The 26,329-nt window shown below is 36.1% G+C and overlaps 1 protein-coding gene across 1 annotated transcript in view; it reads left to right on the top strand.

Annotated features, from left to right (window-relative positions):
- Positions 1-26,329, top strand: part of PDCD6IP (programmed cell death 6 interacting protein) — a 71,468-nt gene that overhangs the window by 33,927 nt on the left and 11,212 nt on the right. Inside the window, exons 8-14 of the mRNA XM_008009430.3 lie at positions 3,221-3,443; positions 5,395-5,518; positions 7,760-7,937; positions 15,450-15,561; positions 16,807-16,976; positions 24,135-24,383; positions 25,503-25,637. Coding sequence (XP_008007621.1) covers positions 3,221-3,443; positions 5,395-5,518; positions 7,760-7,937; positions 15,450-15,561; positions 16,807-16,976; positions 24,135-24,383; positions 25,503-25,637 — 1,191 coding nt within the window. The remainder of the gene's footprint in view (positions 1-3,220; positions 3,444-5,394; positions 5,519-7,759; positions 7,938-15,449; positions 15,562-16,806; positions 16,977-24,134; positions 24,384-25,502; positions 25,638-26,329) is intronic.

Genomic DNA, 26,329 nt, shown 5'->3' on the forward strand with positions numbered 1-26,329 from the left:
TTTTGAATTTTTCTGCCTATCCTTGCTTGTTTTTTGAATTTTGTCATTTTCTGAATTTTCTTGACTATTCTTACGTATGTTTCTTCATATGAATTTTTTTTGTTTAACTATTATGGAAAACATCAAACATATATAAAAGTATGATCATTGAATTTCCATTACGCAACTTAAGTGATTATCATTATTTCACTATTTTGTGTTTTAGCTGTTTCCCCTTTCCTTCTTATTTTTTTGGAGTATTTTACAACTATCTCACCTATCATGTCATTCTTAAGTTTTTTAGCCTGTATCTCTAAGAGATAAAGATTTTAAAAAATTAAAACACAAAAATTTGAACAATTAAAAAATTTTGTTAGATGGCTCATTATCCCAATCTAACAAAATTAATATTAATATGAATTAGTAGTCATAATCCAGTATTATCCACATCTAGTTTAGTTTTCCCTGATTTTTTTCTCAGGGGTCTTGGTTTGTTCAAATCAGGATCCACACAAAGTCCTCACTTTGCATTTGGTTGATATGCTCTCTGAATCTTTAATTTGTAACAGCCTTCTCCTTCCCAACTTCTGTGTTGAGTTTTCTTCACTTTTTCTTGTTCTGTATGTTTTTTTACTACGATTTCTGTGGTGTCTGTTTTCCCTTTTGCTCCTCGTATAAATGTCTCAGTCTTGCTTTCTTAAATTTGTATTTTTCTTTACTTTTGTGAGTTCTGCCACTTCCTGTTTTATATTCTTTTGCTATTTGGCTATCACTCACTCTCGTTTGGGCCATCCAGTCTTCTGTTCTTTTGGTACTGTCATTGTGTTCTTGAGTGTTTTAGTTTAGTTTAGTTTTTGGCATGCTGTTTTCATCTACTTTGCGGCAACATTTCTTTGGTGAGTTTCATTATCTGCTGGAAAGATATACTGCTTGTTTTCAGTTTTTTTCTTATGGTTTTTTTTGTGTTGAGAGATGAGTTGCCTTTTCAGTTACTTGTGTTTGAATGAGAGTTATTTTGCTGGAGGTTCCTGTGTGGGGAAATGGGCAGGGTTAGCTTTACAAGCATCATTATGTTAAGGGCTCCCTCCTAAGGTACACTTCTCTGGCTCTTAAAGCCTACCCTGGAATAGGAAGAATCCCACTACCTCCATACCTGTGCTTCCCTGAATTCCTCACAGCCTTTGCATTTAAAGTTGATGCAGCTACTTTTAGGGTTTATATTTTGCTGGCATTTTCTGAGTGCTTATGCCTTTTCTTCTCCCTCCCTACTTTTCTGTTCTCTGTTTCTGCTTCCCTTAGCAACCCTGTCTTTTTAGTTAATCTGTCTACTTCTTTTTCTCAGCAGCTCTCTTGGGATGAGACCACTCAGCATCACATTTTTTTCTGTGATCCCCTGGTGGCGTGATAGGGGCCAGTTGGCTTTGCCTTTATCATCACCTGGCAAGGTTTACTCATCCTGTTTTATTGTTTTCGGATTTGCTTAAAGTAGTTTTAACTGAGGGTGGCACCCTTAGCACTCCCTTGTTTTCCCCCTCTATGTATAGGGTACCTGTGGTTCTGGTACTAGTGTTTGCTATTTGGGGGAGGGTTCAACCACATTTACAAATCAAATTTGATTTACAAATTTAAAAAGTGATTTAAATTTGTGCAATTTCCCATTTCCTAGTTTACACCGAAGAGTAGCTTTTGTTTTGTTTTGGTTGTCTTTCTCTAAGCTTGATACCAGCTTTGGAGGTTAAGATTTTTATCATGTTAAGGAACTATATACCTATTTCTATGTTACTAAGATTTTTAAAAAATCAAGAATACTGAATTTTATCAAATTCTTTTTCAACATCTATGGAGAAATTTGATTTTGTAACATTATTTTGGAGAATTATATAAGTAGATTTTCTAGTATTAAACCATTTTTGTATTCTTGTGATTTTGGTGTTTTAGACTTGCCTTATCTCTTCATCTGGTCATTTTATAGATGTAGATGCTTTCTATATGCCTGATAATATAATATATTCTCTATTTGTGGAGTCTAGTGTTCTCTATGTCTGGTAAGCCAAACTTGTTAATTGTGTTGCTCAAATCTTCTATAATCTTACACTTTTTAAAAATCTGGTCCAGCCATTGCTGAGACAGATATGTTAAAATCTTCCACTTTGATTATGGGTAGATGTATCAATTTCTCATTATAATTGTTTATATAGAAACTATTACAGGCAAAATGTAAGAAATTTTATATCTTTCTGGCAAATTGGCAAATATTAAAAGATTATGTATTATATTTATCCCTAATAATGCTTTTGGCCTCATTGTCTATTTTATATGATGTCTTTATACCTAATACCACCTAAATTTGTATGTGGCTTATGTTCTTTTTTTTTTTATAAGGCCAAACTTAAAAAAAAAATTTCTTATTGATATTGACATGTTGTTCACTTCCCGTGTTGTTGGGTAATTTTTTTCAGATCCACCCTTTCACTGAGTGTTACCCTTTGAGGTTCCTGCCTTCATGTGAAGGAGTGAAAGAGGTGCATCTCAATTCTCTGTGTTGTGTGGTTTCAAGACCCTTGTTTCAGGTCTCCATGAGGGCCTTTAATTAAAGTTTTAATTGCTAATTCTTTGGATATAGAAATAACCAACAGCCAGACGGGGCACGGTGGCTCATGCCTGTAATCCCAGCACTTTGGGAGGCTGAGGTGGGCAGATCACTTGAGATCAGGAGTTGGAGACTGGCCTGGTCAATATGATGAAACCCCATGTCTACCAAAACATACAAAAATTAGCTTGGCGTGGATGCACACACCTGTAATTCCAGCTTCTTGGAAGGCTGAGGTGGGAGAATTGCTTGAACTTGGGAGGTCACAGTGAGCCGAGATGGCGCCACGGTGCTCCAGCCTGGGCGTCACAGAGTGAGACTCTGTCTAAAAGAAAGAAAAAAAGAAAGAACCCAACAGCCAGCTTTCTTCAATGTCAGTTTATACTGATTGGCTCATGGATTTCTTTTATTATCTTGATAATTTGCCTATGTGTTTATTGGGATGGCTGTTATGTACCTGAAAACCTTCAGTTTTCAGGTATTTTGTGATGGGAGAATTTCCAGATAATCCTGTCAGCCACATTGCTGGAAATGCATGTCTTCAAATTAAATATATATTTTTGAAACCAATGCTTAAATACTTGGTGGGGAAAGAGAAAGAAAATCATCTCCATTTTTTTTTGTTGTTGTTGTTGACATTTTTCTTTTTAGCATGCAGCAGAACTGATTAAAACAGTGGCATCTCGCTATGATGAATATGTTAATGTGAAGGATTTTTCTGACAAAATCAATCGTGCCCTTACTGCAGCAAAGAAGGATAATGACTTCATTTATCATGACCGAGTTCCAGACCTTAAAGATCTAGATCCTATTGGCAAAGCCACACTTGTGAAATCCACCCCAGTCAATGTACCCATCAGTCAGAAATTTACTGGTATGTCAATTATTCAGACACACGTTAATCTTATTTTCCTCTAGTTTACTCTGTTTTTCCTAGCTAAAAATCACATATTTGCTATTGTATGCTTTGAATATAATTCACTTTCATGTTGTTTAAAATGAATATGAGAATAAATATTCTATTGTGTCAGTGCAATGTTAAGATGGAAAGTAAACAACAAAGCATATGTAAAGTATACAATGGTTAGAAGACTTGAAACTGTGTGTTTGATGAAGACTGTAGCACTTGTCATTTTGTTAACATTTGTTATTTAAGATACTGCCATTAAAAATAAACAAATATGGCCGGATGTGGTGGCTCACACCTGTAAACTAGCACTTTGGGAGGCTGAGATGGGTAGATTGCTTGAGCTCAGGAGTTAGAGACCAGCCTGTGCAACTGGTGAAACCCTGTCTCTACCAAAAAAAAAAAAAAAAAATTGGCATGGTGGTGCATGCCTGTGGCTTTAGCTACTCTGGAGGCTGAGGTGGGAGGTTTGCTTGAGCGTGGGAGGTGGAGGTTGCAGTGAGCTGAGATCGTGCCACCATACTGCAGCCTAGATGACAGAGTGAGATCTCTTCTCAAAAAATAAATAAATAAAGTAAAATAAAAATGGAATATAAAAATAAACCACAAAAATACTTTTTTTTTTTCTTTTTTTTGAGACAGAGTCTCGCTTTTGTCGCCCAGGCTGGAGTGCAGTGGCACTATCTCCCTCACTGCAACCTCCGCCTCCCGGGTTCAGGCGATTCTCCTGCCTCAGCCTCCCAAGTAGCTGGGACTACAGGTGCCCGCCACCACGCCCAGCTAATTTTGTATTTTTAGTAGAGATGGGGTTTCTCCATGTTGGTCAGGCTGGCCTGGAACTCCTGACCTCAGGTGATCCACCTGCCTCGGCCTCCGAAAGTGCTGGGATTACAGGCATGAGCCACCGTGCCCAGCCTGTTTCTTTAAACATGTAAACTTCTGTAGTGATATTTGTATGAGATAAATAAATGTTATTATATTGTAGATGTATACAACAGATGGTAGCCTCTAGCTGAGATCCCAAGGAGAACATTCTGTTACTGGGAAAGGGTGATTATATATTTATTGAGCAAACACAAAGTGTTTACAATGTGCCAGGCACTCTTTAAGACTTTACAAATATTAGCTCATTAGTTTTCACAAGTGCCCTGAGAGGGGTACTGTTATTATCCCTATTTGATGAGGATACTGATGCACAGAGTGGTTAAGTAATTTCCTCAAGGTCACATAGCTAGGAAGTGTTGGAGCCAGACATGGAATCCTGCTGCTGTGACCCACTCAGTCAATTTTTAAATTTTTTTTGAGACCGAGTGTTGCACTGTTGCCCAGGCTGCAGTGCAGTGGCACGATCTCAGCTCACTGCAGCCTCCGCCTCCTGGATTCAGACGATCCTCCTGCCTCAGCCTCCCCAGTAGCTGGGACTACAGGCGCCTACCATCACACTGGCTAAATTTTGTATTTTTAGTAGAGATGGGGGTTTCACCAAGTTGGCCAGACTGGTCTTGAACTCCTGACCTCAGGTGAGCTGCCTACCTTGGCCTCCCAAAGTGCTGGGAGGGATTACAGGCCTTAGCCACTGCTCCCGGCCCCTTGCTCAGTCAATTTAATCAACAAATGAACAGCGTCACCGAAGATGCCTCACACATCTGAAAAAGTTAAAGAAAATTAAGTTCAAAGAAGAAATTTTTCATTGTTGCCATTGTCCATGAATGTAGTGATCTAAAAATTCTCTTTATCATTGTATTTTAAATAGTGATTTAGTTTTGATCTTTAAATATCAGTAGACTATTGATATTTTGATCTTTAAATATCAAATATTTATAGACTATGTAAATATTGGAAAGAAAATATGAACAGTTGCTTTACAGTTCAGATTTTTGTCTTAAAATTTTGTTGTAATTTCTCTTCCTAATTTTAGATCTGTTTGAGAAGATGGTTCCTGTGTCAGTGCAGCAGTCTTTGGCTGCCTATAATCAGAGGAAAGCCGATTTGGTTAACAGATCAATTGCTCAGATGAGAGAAGCCACCACTTTGGCAAATGGGTAGGTAGAGCTTAATTTTAGAGCCTAAAGTTTTCCGTTTGGTTGTTCTTTAGTTCATGAACATTTTAGTTTCTGAGCTTAGAGCTAAGTGTCAAGAGTACATAAAATAGAAAATGTAGACACACACAACGATTTTTGGTGAACATTGTATTTATGAAGCTCTAGCAAATATAGTTGGAAGAAATTATAGAAACAAGGTGAGGATATTTGACTAAAAATTTGTATTTTAAGATGTATTTATTTGGGGGAAATGAGAAGAAGAAATGAACTCAGATACATGGTACGTTTAGTGTTCTGAACCAATTTTGATAACATTTTCGATAAATGTTCATAGAAACTGAAATGTCCATTAACAGGTGAAAGAGTTTAACAAACTTCTTTATAACCATAAAATGGAATACTGCTCAGCAATAGAAAGACTCAAACTGATACACATAATATAGATGAATCTCAAAAACTGTAGCTAAGTGAAAAAAAGCAAAACACATTCTAAATATATACTGTACATAGTGCAAGTACTATATATGTATATGCTAGAATGATTACCCTTACTTTAAATTGTATAAAAAGTAAAACTAAACTTAAGACACGGAGCAGATCAGTAGTGGCCAGGGGCCAGGAGAAGGAGGACTGGGAAGGGTGCATGAGAGAATTTTTTTAGGGTAACAGTAATGTTCTCTATCTTAATCATAGTGCCGGTCACATGGGTTATGGAAGCTGACCCCCTTGCACAGTCAAATCTGCATATAACTTTTGAGTTAACTACTAATAGCCTGCCATTGACCGGAAGCCTTACTGATAACATAAACAGTCAGTTAACACATATTTTGTATATGTCTTATATAGTATATTCTTACAAGCTAGAGAAAAAATGCTATTAAGAAAATCATAAGGAAGAGAAAATATATTTATTGTGATTAAATGGAAGTGGATCATCGTAAAGGTCTTCGTCCTTGTCGATTTCATGTTGAGTAGGCTGAGGAAGAGGAGGAGGGAGGGTTGGTCTTGCTGTCTTAGAGATGGCAGAGGTGAAAGAGGTGAAAGACCACATATACATGGACTCACGTAGTTCAAATCTGTGTTGTTCAAGGGCCAACTATATTTCTCTCGTAGTTGGCTTGCCTTTTCATGTTTTTAGTTTTGATTAATGCATGGATTTTACCATCTTTTTTCTTTAACAAGAAAGGGATGTAAGTTTACTCTAGCATGTGATTAACAGACAGTCCGAGATTTTACAGAGCTTATTTTCTGAGGAGTTCATTGTATTACATAATTTCATTTGCCTTTTTGTCTTTACACAGTAGGTAGGGATATGTTCCTCCCTTCCCCATCATGTAAATGAAATAACTCAGGAATTGTTACTGTACCACAAAACTGAGAACAGATGAAGATTCTGTAATGAATACTTAGGGCATCTATTTTCTGTTGACATTTTGCCTAGATGATGTGAAATTATAACTATTGATTCTGTTGAAAGAGAGCAGAAAAGAAAAAAATAACTAATTTGTGTATTGTTTCTGACTTGTTAGAGATACTGTAACAATCAAAAGTATAAAAGACTTTTTTTAGGATAGAATTTTTGACTTTTAATTACTTAGACTGAAAGAAGTTTGAACTGTAAACCAATGATACCTAATATATTTTAATGCGGTCATAGTTTTTATTTTTTGGCTTTTTTTTTTTTTTTTTTTTTTTCCGAGACGGTGTCTCACTCTGTTGCCCAGGCTGGAGTGCAGTGGTGAGATCTCAGCTCACTGCAACCTTCGCCTCCTGGCTTCAGGTGATTCTCGTGCCTCAGCCTCCGAAGTAGCTGGGATTATAGGTGCCCACCACTACGCCTGACTAATTTTTGTATTTTTATTAGAGACGGGATTTCACCATGTTGGCCAGGCTGGTCTCGAATTCCTGACCTCAGGTGATCTGCCTGCCTTGGCATCCGAAAGTGCTGGGATTACAGGTGTGAGCCACTGCACCAGCCTATTTTTTGGCTTTTAATTCTGAATTGTGAACTTAATTTTTTTAATGATTTTGGTTTAATTTCATCAATCACTGATTTTTTTTGTTGTTGTTTTTCTGTTAATCTTTGCTTTGTTTTTCATTGATAGGGCTTATCTAGTTTTTCTGGGTGCTAACTCCATTGCTGTTGATTTGGTTATAGAATATTAAATAAAGTAAATATTGATGAGGAGTTATTTTAAATTGTTTTAGACTTCAACATAACATAGTATCTCATTTTTTCAGGGTGCTAGCTTCCCTTAATCTTCCAGCAGCAATTGAAGATGTGTCTGGAGACACTGTACCTCAGTCTATATTGACTAAATCCAGATCTGTGATTGAACAGGGAGGCATCCAGACTGTTGATCAGTTGATTAAAGAGCTGCCTGAATTACTGCAACGAAATAGAGAAATCCTAGATGAGGTGTGTTTTATAAGATTTGCTTTTCAAGTATAAACACTGTGATCCCTTGATGTCCAGCAGGGATTGGGCCTGGAGACTTCCTCATGCTAGTGTTCACAGTGTAGTTAGTATTCATCACTTTGGTGAATTTACTGTGGCCCAGAGCCTTCTCTTTAGCATAAGAGAAATTCTGGTTGAGTGAGAATGGGTTTCATTCGTATCTTAAGGGTAAGTAAGTACACATTAATGAAACTCAAATGACCACTGTGTAAAACTAGTATACCAAGAGAAATTAACTATTATACAAACTGTTCAGTCTTTGTAATTACTGACTTATTTTATACATAGGCAGATCAACTTTCTTGGTAATCATGGAAATTAGACAAAGGAAGTTAGGCCATCAGATGTTTTATAAGGCAACTGCATCCATTTTCCAGTAGAGATGGCATTTTATTAGTAGGAGTGAAATATTATTTATAGTTTTTTTGGCTAAAGCTAACTGTTTGCCAGTGTTATTCTCTTTTTATAGTGCTTTCACCTCTTCTCCCTAATTGATAAAGTTTCTTTCCTTAGCAAAAATACATTTCACTGGTTATATGGGCTTTTGCCAGTTTAGGAGTCATGTTATCTATTTTAGATGACTTATCAATGCTTTAATCTATGATATTTTGAATTTCAGTTAACTTTCAGAGGATATTGTATTTATACCATTTCCAAGTACTTTGGGGTAGGGGCAGAGTACTTGAGAGAGTGTGAGTCTTGTGGATGAGAATATTTACCTCCCAGGGTTATTTAGATAATTAAGCTAGAACAGTAAGATGCCTAGCCTTTGGACTATAGGATATGCTTTAATAAGTTACAGCTATTATTACTATTATATTCCTTTAATGATGATGGTGTATTGCAGTTACTTTAACTGTTATGATGATGAGATAGTGATTGTTACTCACCTTTCAATCCAAATCAGCTTTTGAAAAAGGTTAAGGTGGAAATTTACTACGTTGTTTACTTGAGAAAGCTGCTATTTATGAGGGGTTCTATATTAATTATACAGTTAACATTCACCAACCTTATTTGTGTAGACACATTCAATAAACAGAAAAACTAAAGAAAACATAATTGGTATTACGTACTTCAGTACTAAAGCTTTTCTGTGTTGTACTTGATAGAAATGCAGAATCTCAGGCCCCATGTCAGACCGACTGTATCAGGATCTGAATTTTAACAAGATTCCCAAGTAATTTGTGTGTGCCTATTAAAATTTGACAAACACTGTTGTGCCTTATAGTTCTTTAAAATTTGTTGATTTGTGAGTAAAGAAACATGTGATCTGGTGTTTCACTGAAAGGACATTTTTCTAATGTCCTTTTTAAAATTATGTCTAATAATTTCTTTATTAGCCATAGGGAGAAGAAAGTGGAGAGTATTGTATAAGACCACATGCAAGTGGCAGCAGCAAGAAGTAATTGTCTGATAGTGAGGGAGGAGACAAACACTAAGAAATGCAGGCATAGCACATCAAATGAAAAGCAGTCTTGGGACATTTAGCAAATAGAAGTAAGAGTAAATCATCATTTAATAGTTGGTAGTTTACACATAATTCATTGGTTAAGGACTCAGAATGTAGAGTTGTATTTGGATTTGATTCCCAGCTCTTAAACCTACCTGTGACTTGGGGTACAGTACTTAATATCTTCATGTTTCAGTTGATCATCCAAAAAAATAGGGTTAATAGTAGTTAGCCAATAAGATAGTTGTGAAGTGGAATTTGTGTGTACTACTTAGTAGTTATAGAAATATTAACTGTATTTCCTTTTAAGTTGCTATTAATTGAATATGTATGTTTGGTTTTGTAAATTTTTTTAATAGGAACATTGTCTAATGTGTCAATTGTGAGAAGCATCTTTAGAAATATGAAAACATAAAAAAACCTCACATTAGTGTTTATGCACAAGTCTGTTGTCTAACTTAATGTGAGGTACTTTTATTTATCTTACTTGATGTTCCTAACAGCCTTGTGTGTGTTATTCTGTCACTTGTACTTGGAGAGTCTGATTTTTAAGTAAGTTGTCAATTTAAGTTGTAAAGCTGATACTCTTTTTGAGTGTTCATCTCTGGTAGCTTTTAGAAATTTTGTTTTGGTCTTGATTTTTATAAATTTGAAATGTTCACTAGTTTTTTTAAAAAATAATAATTTATCATACTTAGGATCTTTAAATCTTAGATCCCTATCCATGGATTCTGTTTGTTCATTCCTTTTTGTCCATTCTTTCCACAATCTCCTCATGAATTTCTTTAGATTGATAGTATCAGGTCTACATATCACTTAACATTATCTTTAACATTTCCTGTTTGTGTTCTTGTTCTTCTTTCAGGGAGACTGTCTTAGGCCAGCCTTCCAGCTCATTAATAGGCTATTCAGCTGTGTTTTTTAACATTCTTAAGCCATTCTATTGAGTGGTTTTGTTGTTAATTTCATTGATCTTTTTCATTTCTAAGATTTCTAATTCCTCGTTTTAAAAACTCATCTATATTTATCTTACAACTGCATGTAGGTTTTTTTTTGGTAAAATTCACATAACGTAAATTTTCCATTAATTTCCTCAAAGTGTATGTTTCAGTGGTTTTCAGTTTATTTGCAGTGTTGTGTGAGTATCATCCCCCTAGAAGAAATCCTGCACCCGTAAACAGTCTCTTCTCGTTCTCCCTTTCCCCTGCCCTTGCCAAACACTAATTTAGTTTTTGTCTCTGTGGATTTATTGAAATGTCTTCTGGACATTTCATATAAGTGGAATCATACAATATGCGGTCTTTTGAGTTTGGCTTTTTTAACTTAGCATAATGTTTTTACGGTTCATCCATGTTGTAGCATGTATCAGTCCTTCATTTCTTTTTGTGACTAAATAATATTCCGTTGTATTCTTAAACCGTATTTTGTTTATCCTTTCCTCAGCTGATGGATATGTGGGTTGTTTCCACTTTTTGACAATTCCACATATAGTAGTCCCCACCTTATCTGCCGGGGATGTGTCCCATGACCCCCAGTGGAGGCCTTAAACTTTGGATAGTAGTGAACCTTAGTATTTTTTGTTTTTTTAAATCTGATATTCAAGATGGCTTCTAAGTGACTAACTGGCAGATAGTATATACAGCGCAGATACACTTGATGAAGGGATGCTTAATAACCCAGGCAGGAGGAGCAGGCGCAAGAGATTTCATTACACTGTTCAGAACTATGTACAATTTAAAACTTGTGAACTGTTTATTTCTGAGATTTTTCATTTAATATTTTCAGACCATGGTTGAACTCGGGTAGCTGAAACTGCAGAAAGCAAAACCATGGATAAGGGGGAGACTACTGTAATGCTGCTATATGTGTACAAGTTTTTGTTTCAATGTCTGTTTTTAATTTTCTTGGGCATATACCTGGAGCACAGTTGCTGAGTCATTTGGTGGGTTTAAGTTTAGCTTTTGAGGAACTATCAAACTCTTTACCACAGTAGTTGGACTATTTTACATTTCTACCAGCAGTGTGTGAGGGTTCCAGTTTGTCTATATCCTTACCAACCCTTATAATTGTCCATTAAAAAAAAGTACAGCCACCCTAATGTGTGTGAAGTGGTATTCAATACAATTCAATACAATAATTGTGGTGGTGGTTTGCATTTTCCTAATGATCAGTGATGCTGAGCTTCTTTTCATGTGCTTGGTTGCCATTTATGTGCCTTCTTTGGAGAAATGTCTGAGTCTTTGGCCCTTTTAAAAATTGGGTTGTCTTTTTGTTGTTGAATTATAAAAGCTCTTTATATATTTTGGATACTAGACCTTATTATATATATGATTAACAAATATTTTCCCCCATTCTGTGGGTTGTCTTTTCATTCTCTTGATAGTATTTTTTTTGATGGAGGAAAGTTCTTTTGATACAATAGTTTATCTGTCTCTTTGTTGCTTGTGCTTTTGGTGTTATATTTAGGATTTCATTGCCAAAAATTTATGAAGACTTATCTTTATTTGTTCTTTTATAGTTTTATAGTTTTTTTTTTTTTTTTTTTTTTTTTTTGAGATAGAGTTTCGCTCTTATTGCCCAGGCTGGAGTGCAGTGGCGAGATCTGGCTCACTGCAGCTGCCTCCTCCCATCAATTCTCCTGCCTGAGGCTCCCAAGTAGCTGAGATTACAGGCATGTGCCAACACACCCAGCTAAATTTGTATTTTTTAGTAGAGACAGGGTTTCACCATATTGGTCAGGCTGGTCTCGGAATTCCTGACCTAAGATGATCCGCCTGCCTCGGCCTCACAAAGTGCCGGGATTACAGGCGTGAGCCATTTTGTCCGGCTAAGTTTTACAGTCTTTTTGTTTGTTTGTTTGTTTTGAGACAGAGTCTCGCTCTGTCACCCAGGCTGGAGTACAGTGGCACGGTCTCGGCTCACTGCAAAATCCGCCTCCCGAGTTCACGCTATTCTCCTGCCTCAGCCTCCCAAGTAGCTGGGACTACAGGCGCCCGCCACCGCGACTGGCTAATTTTTTATATTTTTAGTAGAGATGGGGTTTCACGATGGTCTCGATTTCCTGACCTCGTGATACGCCCGCTTCAGCCTCCCAGAGTGCTGGGATTACAGGCGTGAGCCACTGCACCTGGCCGAGTTTTACAGTTTTAACTCTTAGGTTTAGGAGTTTAATTCCTTTTGAATTAAATCTTGTATGTGATGTGAGGTAAGGGCCCAACTTCTTTTTTTGTGTTTAGTTATTCATTTTTTTCCAGCACCATTTATTGAAGAGAATGGTCTTGGCACCTTCCTGGAAAATCGCTTGATTTATATGTCTATACTTAGGCCATTACCACATTGTTTTTACTAAGGTAGCTGTGTAGTAAGTTTTGAAACAGGTATAAGTCCTGCAACTTTTCTCTTTTTTTGCAAGATTGTTTTGTCTGTTTGCAGTCTGTTGCCATTCCATATGAATTTTAGGATCAGCTTGCTGATTTCTGCAAAAATAAACACTTAGAAGGTTGTTAAAGATTGCATTGAATCTTTAGATCAATTTGGAGAGAATTGCCAGTCTTAACAATATCAAGTTTTCCAATTCATGAACCCAGGAAGTCTTTCCAGTTTTTTAGGTCTTTTTTCTCAACATTGTTTTGTAATTTTCAGTGTAAATGTCTTCTCCCTCTCTGGTTAAACTTATTCGTAAGTATTTTATTCTTTTTTGATGTTATTGTAAATGGAATTGTCTAATTTCCTTTTTGGATTGTTCATTGGTAGAGTATAGAAATGCAGCTGGTTTAATCTGCAACTTTGCTGAATTTATTATTTCTAATAGTTTTTTGTGTGGATTATTTAGGATTTTCTATATATAAGGTCATATCATCTGCAAGTAGAGGTAGTGTTACAACTTCCTTTTCAATTTGGATGCCTTTTTGTTGTTGTCGTAGTCTAATTGCCCTGGCCAGTGCGGTGTTGGACTGGTGAGTTGGACTGTGACAGTGTTGGAATGGTGAGAGTGGACATTCTTGTCTTGTTCTTAATCTTAGGCGGGAAGCTTCCAGTGTTTCACTATTAAGTATGTTAGTTGTGGGATTTTCATAGATGGCCTTTATGAGGTTAAGGACGTTCCCTTCTAGTTTGTTGAGGTTTTTTGGTTATGAGTGTTGGATTTTGTCAAATATTTTTTCTGCATCTCTTAAGATGATCATATGGTTTTTCCTTCATTCTACTGATGTGGAATATTCTATTAATTGATTTTCAGGTATGAATCACTTTTGCATTCCTGGGACATCCTACTTGTCATGGTATATAATCCTTATAATGTGCTGCTGGATTTGGATTGATAGTATTGTGTTAAAGATACTGTGTTTATATTCATAAGAGATACTGGTTTGTAGTTTTCTTGTAGTGTCTTTGCCCTTCAACTCGTATGCCCTTATGGTGTGTCATTTGTAAATAGCATGTAGCAAGATTTTTCTTTTTAATTTAATTTGTCTTAACCTGGAAGGTTAAACCCTTTAATTTATCCCTAATTTCTTAAAATATATTAAATATATTTATTTTATATTATTTATCTTGTAATTCCAATATCTGTAGTTTTTGTGGGTTTGATTCTATGATTTGTAGTTTTTGCTGATTCTTGCTTATGGTGACTTGTTTTCTCTTGTGTTCAGTTTTTTTGTTACTGTTTTTTACTTTAAAACTTTAAAAAATAGTTTCAGATTTACAGAGACTTTGCAAATTTAGTGTAGAAGGTTCCTGTGTATTTTTCACCTAGCTTCTCTGAAAGTTAAAATCTTATGCTGTCACGGCACATTTGTTAAAACTAGGAGAGTTTTAACAAATTTAGTGCTCAGTGAGTTTTGATTGTGCATTCATATTTCCTGTAATTTATTTGTGGGAATTCATTGAGATCTAGGTTTAAGGTGAATTCTAGAAAGGATTTGTGTTCGCTTCTGCCATAAAAAGGCATTATATACCTGGCACCTCCTTAAACTTAAGAGGTTTTTTCCTTTCTTTTATAATCTTTTAATTATAGTAGTAATTTACCTTAGGACTTTGTGTCACACAGATAGTGTGGTTTCTAGTCCCAAGTTCAGGCTTTTGATCTGGAATCTCAGATAATACTTCTTCAGATAGGCATGTTTTCTTCTGTAAGGCAGTTTTCTGTTTTAAAGATTCGTCCACTGAGAATCACCTATTTGGAAGTATACTGGTTTGAAGGTAGAGAGTGCTTTTGATCTGACCTGCCACCTTTTATTGTCCCTACCTGTGTTTCTTGTTGACTTTCCATGTTCTAAATTCACAATCCAAGCCAATGGTGAACTACACAGCTGGTGAACTATGGATGGTGGGCCAAATGCTGGCTTGTTGCCTGCTTTTGTAGTTAAGGATAATTTTTATCTTTTTTAGAGCATTGTCAAAAAGAAGAATTCTGTGTGACATAGACTGTGGCCCACAAAGCCTAAAATATTTACTCTGTGGTGTTTGACAGAAGTTTGCTATTCTTTGTCCTGAGCTATCAGGAATTGTCATATATTGCTGGTGCTAGCACAGTGTCTACTGGTAGATTAGTATTTTCTTGTGTTTCTGGCCCCCTACTATCCTGTCATCTTATCTATGCATTAAAAAGGCATTTAAAAATATGTAAACATAATTTTCTGTTTATTGTATTGGAATGGAAGTCTAAATCTTTTATTTTCATGTAATTGATCAGTTTTCCCCTTTGTTTTATTTATGGCTTCTATTTATTTTAATCTTAAAACTTTCTTTAAATTGGTGTATGGATGTAAATAGTCTCTTATTTATTTTTCCTTTTTTTTTTTTAACTGAGAAAGGTAATAGCTAATTCAGCCTTAAATTTATAAGACTTTTTGCTGAATGCATTATAACTTAGATGTCTGCAAGAAAAAAGTCGATTTATATTCTAACCTAGTATTCCCGTCTCACCAAATTCTCACTTATATTGTGTATGAACATTTGTTTAATGCTTTACATTTTTTATACCAGAAATGACATTTCAGGGTTCTTTTTGCTTCTGTTTAAAGTCATTAAGGTTGTTGGATGAAGAAGAAGCAACTGATAATGATTTAAGAGCAAAATTTAAGGAACGCTGGCAAAGGACACCATCCAATGAACTGTATAAGCCTTTAAGAGCAGGTAAAAATGGGTATAAATGACTTTCATTTAAATAAATTCCCAATTTGGACCCACATTTTTGCTTGATTAAATTAGGCTCAGTTGTAAATTGATTTTTACTGAAATTGTTTTTCCTCAGTTTTAGTATAAAGATTTTAAAAGTTCACAAAAGTAATCTGCCCATTTTCAGAAGTACAGATTCTTAAGAAGGGTATAAAGTGAAAATTAAAATGATCCTCCAATTTTCATTTTCTATTCCAAGCTCTGTGCATATTTTATTTTATTTATTTATTTTTTTGAGACAAGGTCTCACTCTGTCACTCAGGCTGGAGTGACATAGGTCACTCCAGGCTGCAGGATCATAGGTCATTGCAGCCCCAACCTCCAGGGCTCAAGCAATGCTTCTACCTCAGCCTCCTGAGTAGCTGACACTATAGACACATGCTACCACGCCTGGCTAATTTTTGTTTTGTATTTTTTGCAGAGATGAGGTTTTACCATGTTGCCCTGGCTTGTCTTGAGCTCCTGGGCTGAAGTGATCCACCTGCCTCCACCTCCCAAACTGATGAGATTATAGGCTTGAATCACCATGCCTGGCCCCTGCGCATATTTAAAAAACATAAATGAGGGCATATTGCATTTATGGTTTTGTAATTTTTTTTCATTTAGTAGTGAATCCTGGGTGGTAAAAAAAAAAAAAAAAAGAGCTTTAAGTTATTTTGAGGCCAAATTTATGCTGCTTAAGACTTGGATTATTAAAATTTTGTGCTAGCTGAGATAAATGCTGTCTTCATGGTGGCTGCAAATTAGTTTTACTTATCTTTGTAAAAAGTTTGTATATTATTGAGATATTTCTAAAAATAAATCTTCTTTTTTTTTTTTTTTTTTTTTTTTTTTAAGTCACATTGCTCTTTTGAGAGAGGAGTACTTTTAAAATAAATGGACCAATTTTTGGAGAGAATGATTTCTTCCTACATTCATGAGTTGTAGGAAAAGATTAATATTAATTAGCTTTTATTTGGCAGATAGTAACTACTAAGTATATTTTAAGGTATAGCTATGCTTTTGGTTTTATAAGTGATTTTGTCGTCTTTCCAAAAACGAGAATGCAAAGACTATTAGGAGCTGTTTTTATTATTAAGTGAATAGGGGTCTATAGACGGGGAAGATAAGTAAAGTTGGAGACTAGAACTCAACATATGACCAGCCTATAAACGTTGCTGTTAGAATCACTTCTATGCTCTCGAAACTTTTATTTTCTCCCAGAGGGAACCAACTTCAGAACAGTTTTAGATAAAGCTGTGCAAGCAGATGGACAAGTGAAAGAATGTTACCAGTCTCATCGTGACACCATCGTGCTTTTGTGTAAGCCAGAGCCTGAGCTGAATGCTGCCATCCCTTCTGCTAATCCAGCAAAGACCATGCAGGGCAGTGAGGTAAGAAGGGCATTTTGATGTGGGTTGTCATCTGCTTAAGAAAACCACATTCAAGCCATTTTATATAAAGAACTGCTAATTTTCTTATTGTCATCTTTAAAAAAATGCAGAAATAAATTGGGGTTGTTATATTTAAAGTAGTATATAGACTGTGTAATAGATAATAATACTAATATTAACTATCCTATAATAGTAACTTCCATTTATTGAATGCCCTTTTTTGAACTAAATTTTAGATACTTCACAGGTCAACATTATTTAATTCGGGTTTTATAAAAGAGAGAAACTTGGAAGTATAGAAATTTCCTGAAATGAAAGGACTGGGTATGGCCGGATGCACAAATTCTTTATTTCTTACATTATTCTGTACTCCCTTCCACCTTGTTTCACTGGGACTACCTTTGAAATGAAGATTGACAAGGTGTGCATGTTAATAAATGGATAGCACCATCATGGTGTTTCTACTGATGGCAGGAAAGAGAAAATCGAATAGTAGGGCATCTGATTTGGAAAGTCCTAAAAGAAGAGAAAGTGCAAGTATAATTTAATGGCCTATCACTGGAGGTAGGGTAAGTTAGTAGAATAAGATAGAGGTCCCAAATCTCTGCACAGGAAAACAAGCCAAAGGGCAAGAAATACTGCTGAAAACTTCTTGAAAAAAGTGAATTTCCTGGGATAGTAAGTTCTGAAAAGTATTAGTTTCATTCTTTATTTGTCTTTCCATAGAAGCATTTTATATATTTCATATATTTATTCCAAGACCTACTGGATATCTGCTCTGTGTAAGGCACTATGGTGGGTACATTGGAAAATTAACATATGAATTATACACAGGCTTTACCCTCAATTTATGGTCCATTGTGGAATATTAGTCATGTACAAGGATGACTGTAATATAGGGAAGAAGTTTAAAAATGTCACAGGGAAAGTATAGGAAGTATGTTATGGGGATTTAGATGAAGTACTTAAATTTCAGTAATTTGAAGCAGTTCTCTTCAGAGGCTTCTTAAGAGATTGGCGCATTACGAGAACAGAGTGGATAGGCAGAAAAAGTAAACGTGTAGGATCAGAGAAGGGCTGAGTGAGTAGTGGCTGTGTCTAGAGAGTTATCAGAGGTACAGAGGATCTGCACACACAGCTTTTACTCCTGATTTCTCATGACAGAAGGTTTATAGACATGTTGAGAATGGCTGGAATCTATCTATTTATTCACCAAGTGTTTGAAGGCCTACTATTCCAGAACAGTGCTGAGCACCTTAGTCCCTAACATGAAGAGACAAAAAACTCCTCTGGGTTACCTTTAGTGTAGGGTAAATGCACAGGTACTGGGCACCTCTCAGAGGGAAGAGAAAGCTACATAGTTGAATGTGCATTGAACCTGAATCTAACAGGGGAACCCAATGGAACAAGGAATATGAGTTAGTTGCTTTGAGGACGTAGGGGAGAAAAGGGAGGTGGTCAGAAGGTTAACTTGTGAAGAACAAAGAACCCGAAGAAGAAACTGCAGACCCTTGGAATAGCAATAAATTCTGGTACCTTTTTTATTTTAGAAAAACATCTCTGTTTAGTACTCTCTTTGTATTCTTTTTGGTGTCTTGTACATGACTCAATTATGTGGCTTTCATCCCTTGATTCTTCTGCTTTCAGTAGAAAAGCAAAAATGGTTTGTGCTAAGCAAAATTTGCATTAGTATGCACTGATTTGTTAATATTTTATTCAGTTGTATCAGTTTTATTAATCCTTAGTTGTGTTACACAGGAGAAAGGAACTTTTGTAGTTAATATGAAGTAATTTTATGGAAGCTAGATTTTCTTGACAGGGAACCACAAAAATTACAGTACTCTCTGTATATTCATTTGTCATATGCCTTTATCAAATAAGGCAAGCATCAGGTTTATCAAAGCTATTTCAGATGGTTGTCATAATAGTTGATGACACATTTTAGCCAGAATTTTTATGATAAAAACTGAGTTTTTTGATTGCTGATTAGAGTGATGCAATGTACACGTTTTATTAAAAAGTCCAAGCTTGATGGTAGGGCTGTTTTTTTCTTTTATTGTGAAGAAGCCTACTGTCTAGTTACTTATTTTCAGTCTCTTCAGGCATCTGGTTTTACATATTGAGATACTCTAAAAAATTTTGCAGACTAGTGGTAATCTGTATTTAAAAATTTTTGTATTAAATACCTAGGATCACTGCTTGTGATTGGTTGCCTATGATCTACTGCGGCCTGAAGTCTTGTCTGTGGTTGGCTGGCCAAGCCTTGGCCCTAATGTATATGGGGCTGAATCTAGCCAGAGGAAGGAACATCTTTTTTTGCACAAGGATGATGTTCAGTTACACTCAAAGTGTTACATCTGCTGGGAGTAATGGGGGGTGCGATCTTTAAAAAAAACCCTTTACCTCCTTAGAGGTACAGCATAAAGAGAACTGTTTAAAACTGTGTGCCCTCCCAGAGGAGTGCCTTCTTTGGATTCACAGACTAGTGGAGGATCTGCAAACACAGCTTTTACTCCTGATTTCTCATGACAGAAAGTTTATAGACATACTGAGAATGGCTGGAATCTGTTTATTTATTTACTCACCAAGTGTTTTTTGAAGGCCTACTATTCCAGAACTGTGCTGAGCACCTTGGTCCCTAACATAAAGAGACAAAAAAACTCCTCTAGGTTACCTTTAGTGTAGAGTAAATGTATCAAGTTTCTGCTTTCGTTGCTGTAGAGATAGTTGCTTATTTGCCTTTTCTGAAAATAAAATGACAAGGTTATAAAAGTAAAATAGAAGATTTCTTTGAGGGCATTTCTCTTTTCTTTTTTCTTTTTTCTTTTCTTTTCTTTTCTTTTCTTTTCTTTTCTTTTCTTTTCTTTCTTTCCTTTCCTTTCTTTCTTTTCTTTTCTTTTTTTTTGCGATGGAGTCTTACTCTGTCACCCAGGCTGGAGTGGAGTGGCGCAATCTTGGCTCACTGCAACCTCTGCCTCCTGGGTTCAAGCAATTCTCCTGCCTAACCTCCCGAGTAGCTCTTTTTCTTTTTTCTTTTCTTTTCTTTTCTGAGATGGAGTCTTACTCTGTCACCCAGGCTGGAGTGCAGTGGTGCAATTTTGGCTCACTGCAACCTCTGCCTTCTGGGTTCAAACAGTTCTGCCCAGCCTCCCGAGTAGTTGGGACTACAGGTGTGCACCACCATGCCCAGCTAATTTTTGTATTTTTAGTAGAGACGGGGTTTCACCATGTTGGCCAGGATGGTCTCGATCTTTTGACTTCATGATCCACCCGCCTTGGCCTCCCAAAGTGCTGGGATTACAGGCATGAACCACTGCTCCCAGCCCATTGAGGGCATTTCTTATGTCTCATATTGTACTTGGTGCTGTTAAATGCTACAGAGGGTTTTAAATCTAAAACTGGGGTCAGGAAACTGGCTTGTGGGCCAAATCCAGCCTGCCTCTTCTCTTTGTATGGCCTATGAGCTAAGAATGAGTTTTACATTTTTTAAATGTAAAACTCATTTAAAAAAATGTAAAACTTTCTACTTCATTTTTTAAATGGCTGGAAAAAAATCAAAAGAATGTTTTAATATATGGGCTTTATATAAAATTCAGATTTCAGTGTTTGTTAATACATTTTTGTTGAAACATAGCTGCGCTCATTCATTTACACATTGTCTTTCACTCTGCAAAGCAGAGTTAAAGAGCTGCAACAGAGAGTATGGCCTACTGAGGCAAAAATATTTTCTGTTTGGTCCTTTACCAAAAAAATTTGTAAGTTTCTGATCTAAAAGACAATATATTGACAACCTAGGTGATGCCTTTCCTGCCATTCTGTTTGACCTCATCTGCTGTTCTGCCTTTTGTTTACTATGCTTTAGCCAGAGTGGCCTTTTTTTCTTTCCTTTGATCGTGCCAAGCTTGTGCCTGCCACAGGACTTTTACATTTGCGTTTCCTTCTGTGCAGGGCTTTCTTCCCATTTCCGTGGCTATTACCGCTTTTTCATTAGTCTCAGATGTCACCTCTTCTCCATCTTTGTCATTGTCTACCCACATTATTCTATTTTTGTGTATTTGTTTAATCCTCCCCTTTGCATATTTATTTAATCCTCTCTGGTGCCCAAATGAAGGAAAAGACTGTTTTTGTTAGTAGTTGTGTCCATAGCATCTAGAACGGTACCCAAAACAAAAAGTATTTGTTTGAATGATCATCACTGGCAGCCTAACTTAATAAAGGGATACATTTAATTGCAGTTGAAAGATAGCTGGAGCTGTATGTAAGAAATAAATACCCTAGGATTCTAATTATTTATATACTTTGATAACATGTTAAACCTCAAATTTGAATTTATAAGAAAATGTAGGCAGTGGTTTTCTTATTATCTTGGTCATTTGTGGAAGCAGTTTAATTCATTTTCTACTTCATTTACTCTGTTAAAATGAGGCCAGTGTCATATAGTCTGAATTATGTTAAACTAGTATACTGCATATGAAATTTTTTAAAAAGATGTTCATAATACAAGGGATCTCTATCTTTGTGTGGTAGTCCACAAGTTTGTTCATAAATTGGTTGTTTGAAATGGCATTTTTTTTTCCAGAAAGTTAGAATTATTGCATTTTTGAATATCACAGGATTTATTAACTATTTGGCCCTCTGTAGCATCTGGTTAGAAAGCTTCTGTATCCGTCTGGTTAGATACCATGGAAGTTGCGGTTAGCTTTTCTTCCTAATCTAGGTAATGTGATTGAATACTTACCCTTTGTTAGAAGTTATGTTGAGCACTTTATATAGATTATCTCAGTCTTCACAACAATGCTGACATAGGTACTATTATGCTCATTTTGCAGTTGAGAAACTTGGATTTTCTAAGTAGTAACCTGTCCTTGATTGCACAGTAACTAAGTCCTTTATGGTCTCTAGGGGAGTATAGTCAGAGTTGAAGTGTTTTTTTTTTTTTCCCTATGTAATTACTTTTTTTCTATGTAATTATGTTTCACTTTGATAGACCATTAGTTCATTTGTTTCCTTATTCAGGTTTTGACTTAATCTTGTTTTTTGAGTGTGTAAATGTTCATGATTCAAAAGTTACATGCAGAAAGCCTCATTCCTTTTCCTTCTACTTCTTTCCTGTATATTTCCTGTAAGTAACCATATTTGTTAGTTTCTGGTTTGTCGTTACTGATTTTCTTTTTGCAAGAACAACAACAAATAAAACCCCCCCAAAATTATGAATACATACATATACATATATAGATATTATATATGTGTATATTTATTTTCTGATTTTCCTTCTCTCTCACTCAAATTGCAGTATACTAGATATGCCTTTGTACCCTTTTTTTTTTCATTTAATAATATATCCTGGAAGTCACGTGGAAGAAAATTTTTACTCACATCATCTAATATCAAGTTCTACTAGGTCTTTAAACAGACTTTGCCATATCCACCCAGGTATGATTTTTTCTCTTCCTCCTTCCTTTTAGTTTCTGTGGTTTGATGTTTTCTAGGAATCATGTTTCTCTTTCCACAGCCTTCTCCCCTGTACCCTCTTCTTTCTCTCACTCCCTTTCTCCTTCCCTTCCCCGTTCCTTCCTCTCTTCTCCCCCTCCCCCTTCTCTTCCTTTCCCTTCCCCTTCTTTTCCTTTCACTTCCTTCCGTTTTAAAATTAGGATATTTAGGAGATACGGGTGTAAATGAGGCCAAAAAGGAAATTCACCTACATTTAGAAGAAACCTCGAGTCTCTGGTCTTCACAAAGGGATGTCACATTGAACATTCCTATTAAGGAGCTAACTAAGACTGTGGAAGGAAGAGTAGGATAGGAATTTTTAGAAACAGTCAGTTGGTAGGGGGATCCATGGGAATTGGAATTGCTGCTGGTAATGAGAAAGACGGGTGGAGACAGGGCTCATGGTGCCCTCTTCTTCCTTTGTCTTTCCTCCAGTTTTCTTTCTATGAGCATCATTGGGGCAAGCAGAATAGGGAGATTGGGTTGATGCTTTTCGTGGTGGTCCTAGCAAAGTATGAAGAGATGAGTGAAAGGGGCAACTTGAAAGTGCTCATTAGAAGGTGCTTGAACACTATTAATATGAAGGGGTGTTTATGAATCATGTGGGTATAGGTCAGAGAGTGTCTTGACTGAATACAAGAAATAAATCTCTATTTTGTTTTTGTGTTTTGTTTTGAGACAGGGTTTCTCTCTGTCACCCAGGCTGGAGTGTAGTGGCATGATCATGGCTCACTGCAGCCTTGATCCCTTGGGCTGAAGCAATCCTCCTGTCTCAGCCTCTGAAGTAGCTGTGACTGCAGGGCACACCATTGCGCCCAGCTAGTTTTTTTTTTTTTTTTAAATGTAGAAATGGGGTCTCACTTTGTTGCCTAGGCTGGTCTCGAACTCCTAGGCTCAGGTGATCCTCCTGAAGTGCTGGGACTGCAGGCTCGAACCTCTACATCTGGCCTAAAACTCTTAATGATATTTGAAGAGAGGCACAAGAACCCTCTTACCTTCTTCCTCTCCCAGTGTATAAAATAGATGTGTGGTATATAGGTTTATATCTGTATCTTTCTCTATTTCTTTCTCCATCTACCATGCTTGCTTCATAACTGTCTGTATTTCTATGTTCACCTCTATTTCTCTATGTCTCTCTCAGTCTCTCTAGGCAAAATAGGATATCTACTTACCTACAAAATCATACCTTCCCCTGCTTCACAGCCATGGTCGGGAGGGAGTATAGTGTAGAGTGGCTAAGAGATTGGTTTTGTAATTAGTCAGACTTAGGTCTCAAATTTCACCTCTGCCCCTTGGTAGCTGTATAACTGTGTCACTTAATTTTTCTGAGACTCATTATCCCTATCTTTGAAATAGGGGTCATAAATATATATACCCCATGCGGTATTGTAAGGAATACATAAAATTATATTTCTGAAGTGTTTAGCATGGTGCCTAACACATAAGAGTTCAGTAAATTGTAGCTGTTGCTATTGTTATTAATGCTGCTTTTGTTTTAATCTGAGTCAACTGAAGGTACAATGTCTGTCTATATAAACCTGACGTTCAATTTATATTTGGCTCTCTGAGAAACCATCTCTCTCTTAGCCCGAATGAACCTTTATATATTATTTCCTTTTTGAAATTTTTTTTTTTCAGTTAAACTAAGGTGTCTCTTTTATTGTTTAGGTTGTAAATGTCTTAAAATCCTTATTGTCAAATCTTGATGAAGTAAAGAAGGAAAGAGAGGGTCTGGAGAATGACTTGAAATCTGTGAATTTTGACATGACAAGCAAATTTTTGACAGCTCTGGCTCAAGATGGTGTGATAAATGAAGAAGCTCTTTCTGTTACTGAACTAGATCGAGTCTATGGAGGTCTTACGACTAAAGTTCAAGAATCTCTAAAGAAACAGGAGGGACTTCTTAAAAATATTCAGGTGAAATTTATATATTTAATAAGATCTATGTTTTAAAAATTACAGAAAAGATATGTCTGGACTAAACCTATATTCAATTAGGAAAATGACATTGGAGAATATCTGTAGTTAAGAGTAGAACTTAATACATGTGTATTTTGTAAAATTAAACTTGGCACATCAGTTTTATTTATATCTATGAAACAAAGTCATTTTTTTTTCTTTTTTTTGAGACGGAGTCTCGCTTTGTCACCTAGGCTGGAGTGCAGTGGCACGATCTTGGCTCACTGCAAGCTCCGCCTCCCGGGTTCCTGCCGTTCTCCTGCCTCAGCCTCTGGTGCCCGCCACCACGCCTGGTTAATTTTTTGTATTTTTAGTAGAGACGGGGTTTCACCGTGTTAGCCAGGAGGGTCTGGATCTCCTGACCTCGTGATCCTTCCGCCTCAGCCTCCCAAAGTGCTGGGATTACAGGGGTGAGCTACCATGCCCTGCAGAAACAAAGTTATTTCTATGGCTAAAATGTTGCATATTACTTAGGAGTGCTTGATACTTCAGATATTTTTCATGGTTCCAAGTTTTTAATAGCTTTGGTTTTTTTCCATATAGGAGGAAAATCGAAATTAGTTGGAATTACTGATACCTTTAATTATATGGCTAACATACGTACAGACTTCAGTCATTTTTTTAAAAGATAATGCAAACTAAGTATGTTGAGAAGTTTGAAGTTAGTGTTCGTGTTTACAGATAGGTAATTTGGACTAACAAAGACTTGAAATTTTGCTCTTTTAATAGTTAACGTGCAGAATTAAACTTGCATTTCTACTCCTAAATATTGTATCTATATATGATATAAAATATTCCAAAAGGTAAAATAATTTTCATGTTATATTTTTTGCAAGTGTTATATACTAATAGAAATCCATGGTCATTATTGGTTGTTTTGACTCCTATTGGATTTTTGAAATTTTTACCTAAGAAAGATTTAAAGCATAATGAGACTTCAAAAGAGTATACTAGGTAATTCTAGTAATTTTGGATATGTATTTAATTACATATGATTTTCATAATTGGAAAAGATCAATACAAATGTTATGAGCTATATTTTATAAATGTAAATACATAAATCTTTCTTTTAACAAGGTCTCACATCAGGAATTCTCGAAAATGAAACAATCTAATAATGAAGCTAACTTAAGAGAAGAAGTTTTGAAGAATTTAGCTACTGCATATGACAACTTTGTTGAACTTGTAGCTAATTTGAAGGAGGGCACAAAGGTATGAAGTACATGCAAAAGGAATCATAGCTAGCAAGTACAGATGTGAACGTATAGTTTGAGAGTTAAATGGTATTTCCAGTTGAACCAAATTACTCTTTGCCTGGAATTTTAGCTTTAACACTATTGTCTCTGTGAAGTTTGTTATAGGAGGGAGAAAGCTTAATGAAGGTGGCAACATTTCATGGGATTGCATATTTCAACTGGCAGAAAAGGGGTATAAATATTCGAGGTAGCAGGAATTAGCAGAGATGTCAGTGACACCTTTTTAAGGGATAGGAAGTTGACTGATGAATTTTGAGAGGACAGGAGTATTGACTAATTTGGGGACTGATTTGTGATGGAAAAGGTGGGGGGCATGACTTTTATATTCTGTGTGGTGGTTTGCTGAGGACAGACCTGTGGCCTGCCCAAGCGTCAAGAGGGCTTGCTAAATATGTAAGTACTTTCTTGTCTTGTCCTTTAAAAAGTTTAGGGAATTTGCTTATATTTCTTTTTACCAATTACTTTGTTTTTGAGGGAGCAGTGACTTTTAAGTTTTTTCAGATGCATAATTCCTTTTGGTACTTAACTTCATAATACTCACTGAATAAAGTTACCTTGATACAAATACAGTAGGTAAAATGTAAAACCTTCTGAAGAAAGGGTGAAAATACTGCAAAGCCTTCCAAATAGGATAGTAAAATGCCGTTT

The sequence above is a fragment of the Chlorocebus sabaeus genome, chromosome 15 (assembly GCF_047675955.1).
Source record: "Chlorocebus sabaeus isolate Y175 chromosome 15, mChlSab1.0.hap1, whole genome shotgun sequence".
Taxonomy (NCBI): domain Eukaryota; kingdom Metazoa; phylum Chordata; class Mammalia; order Primates; family Cercopithecidae; genus Chlorocebus; species Chlorocebus sabaeus.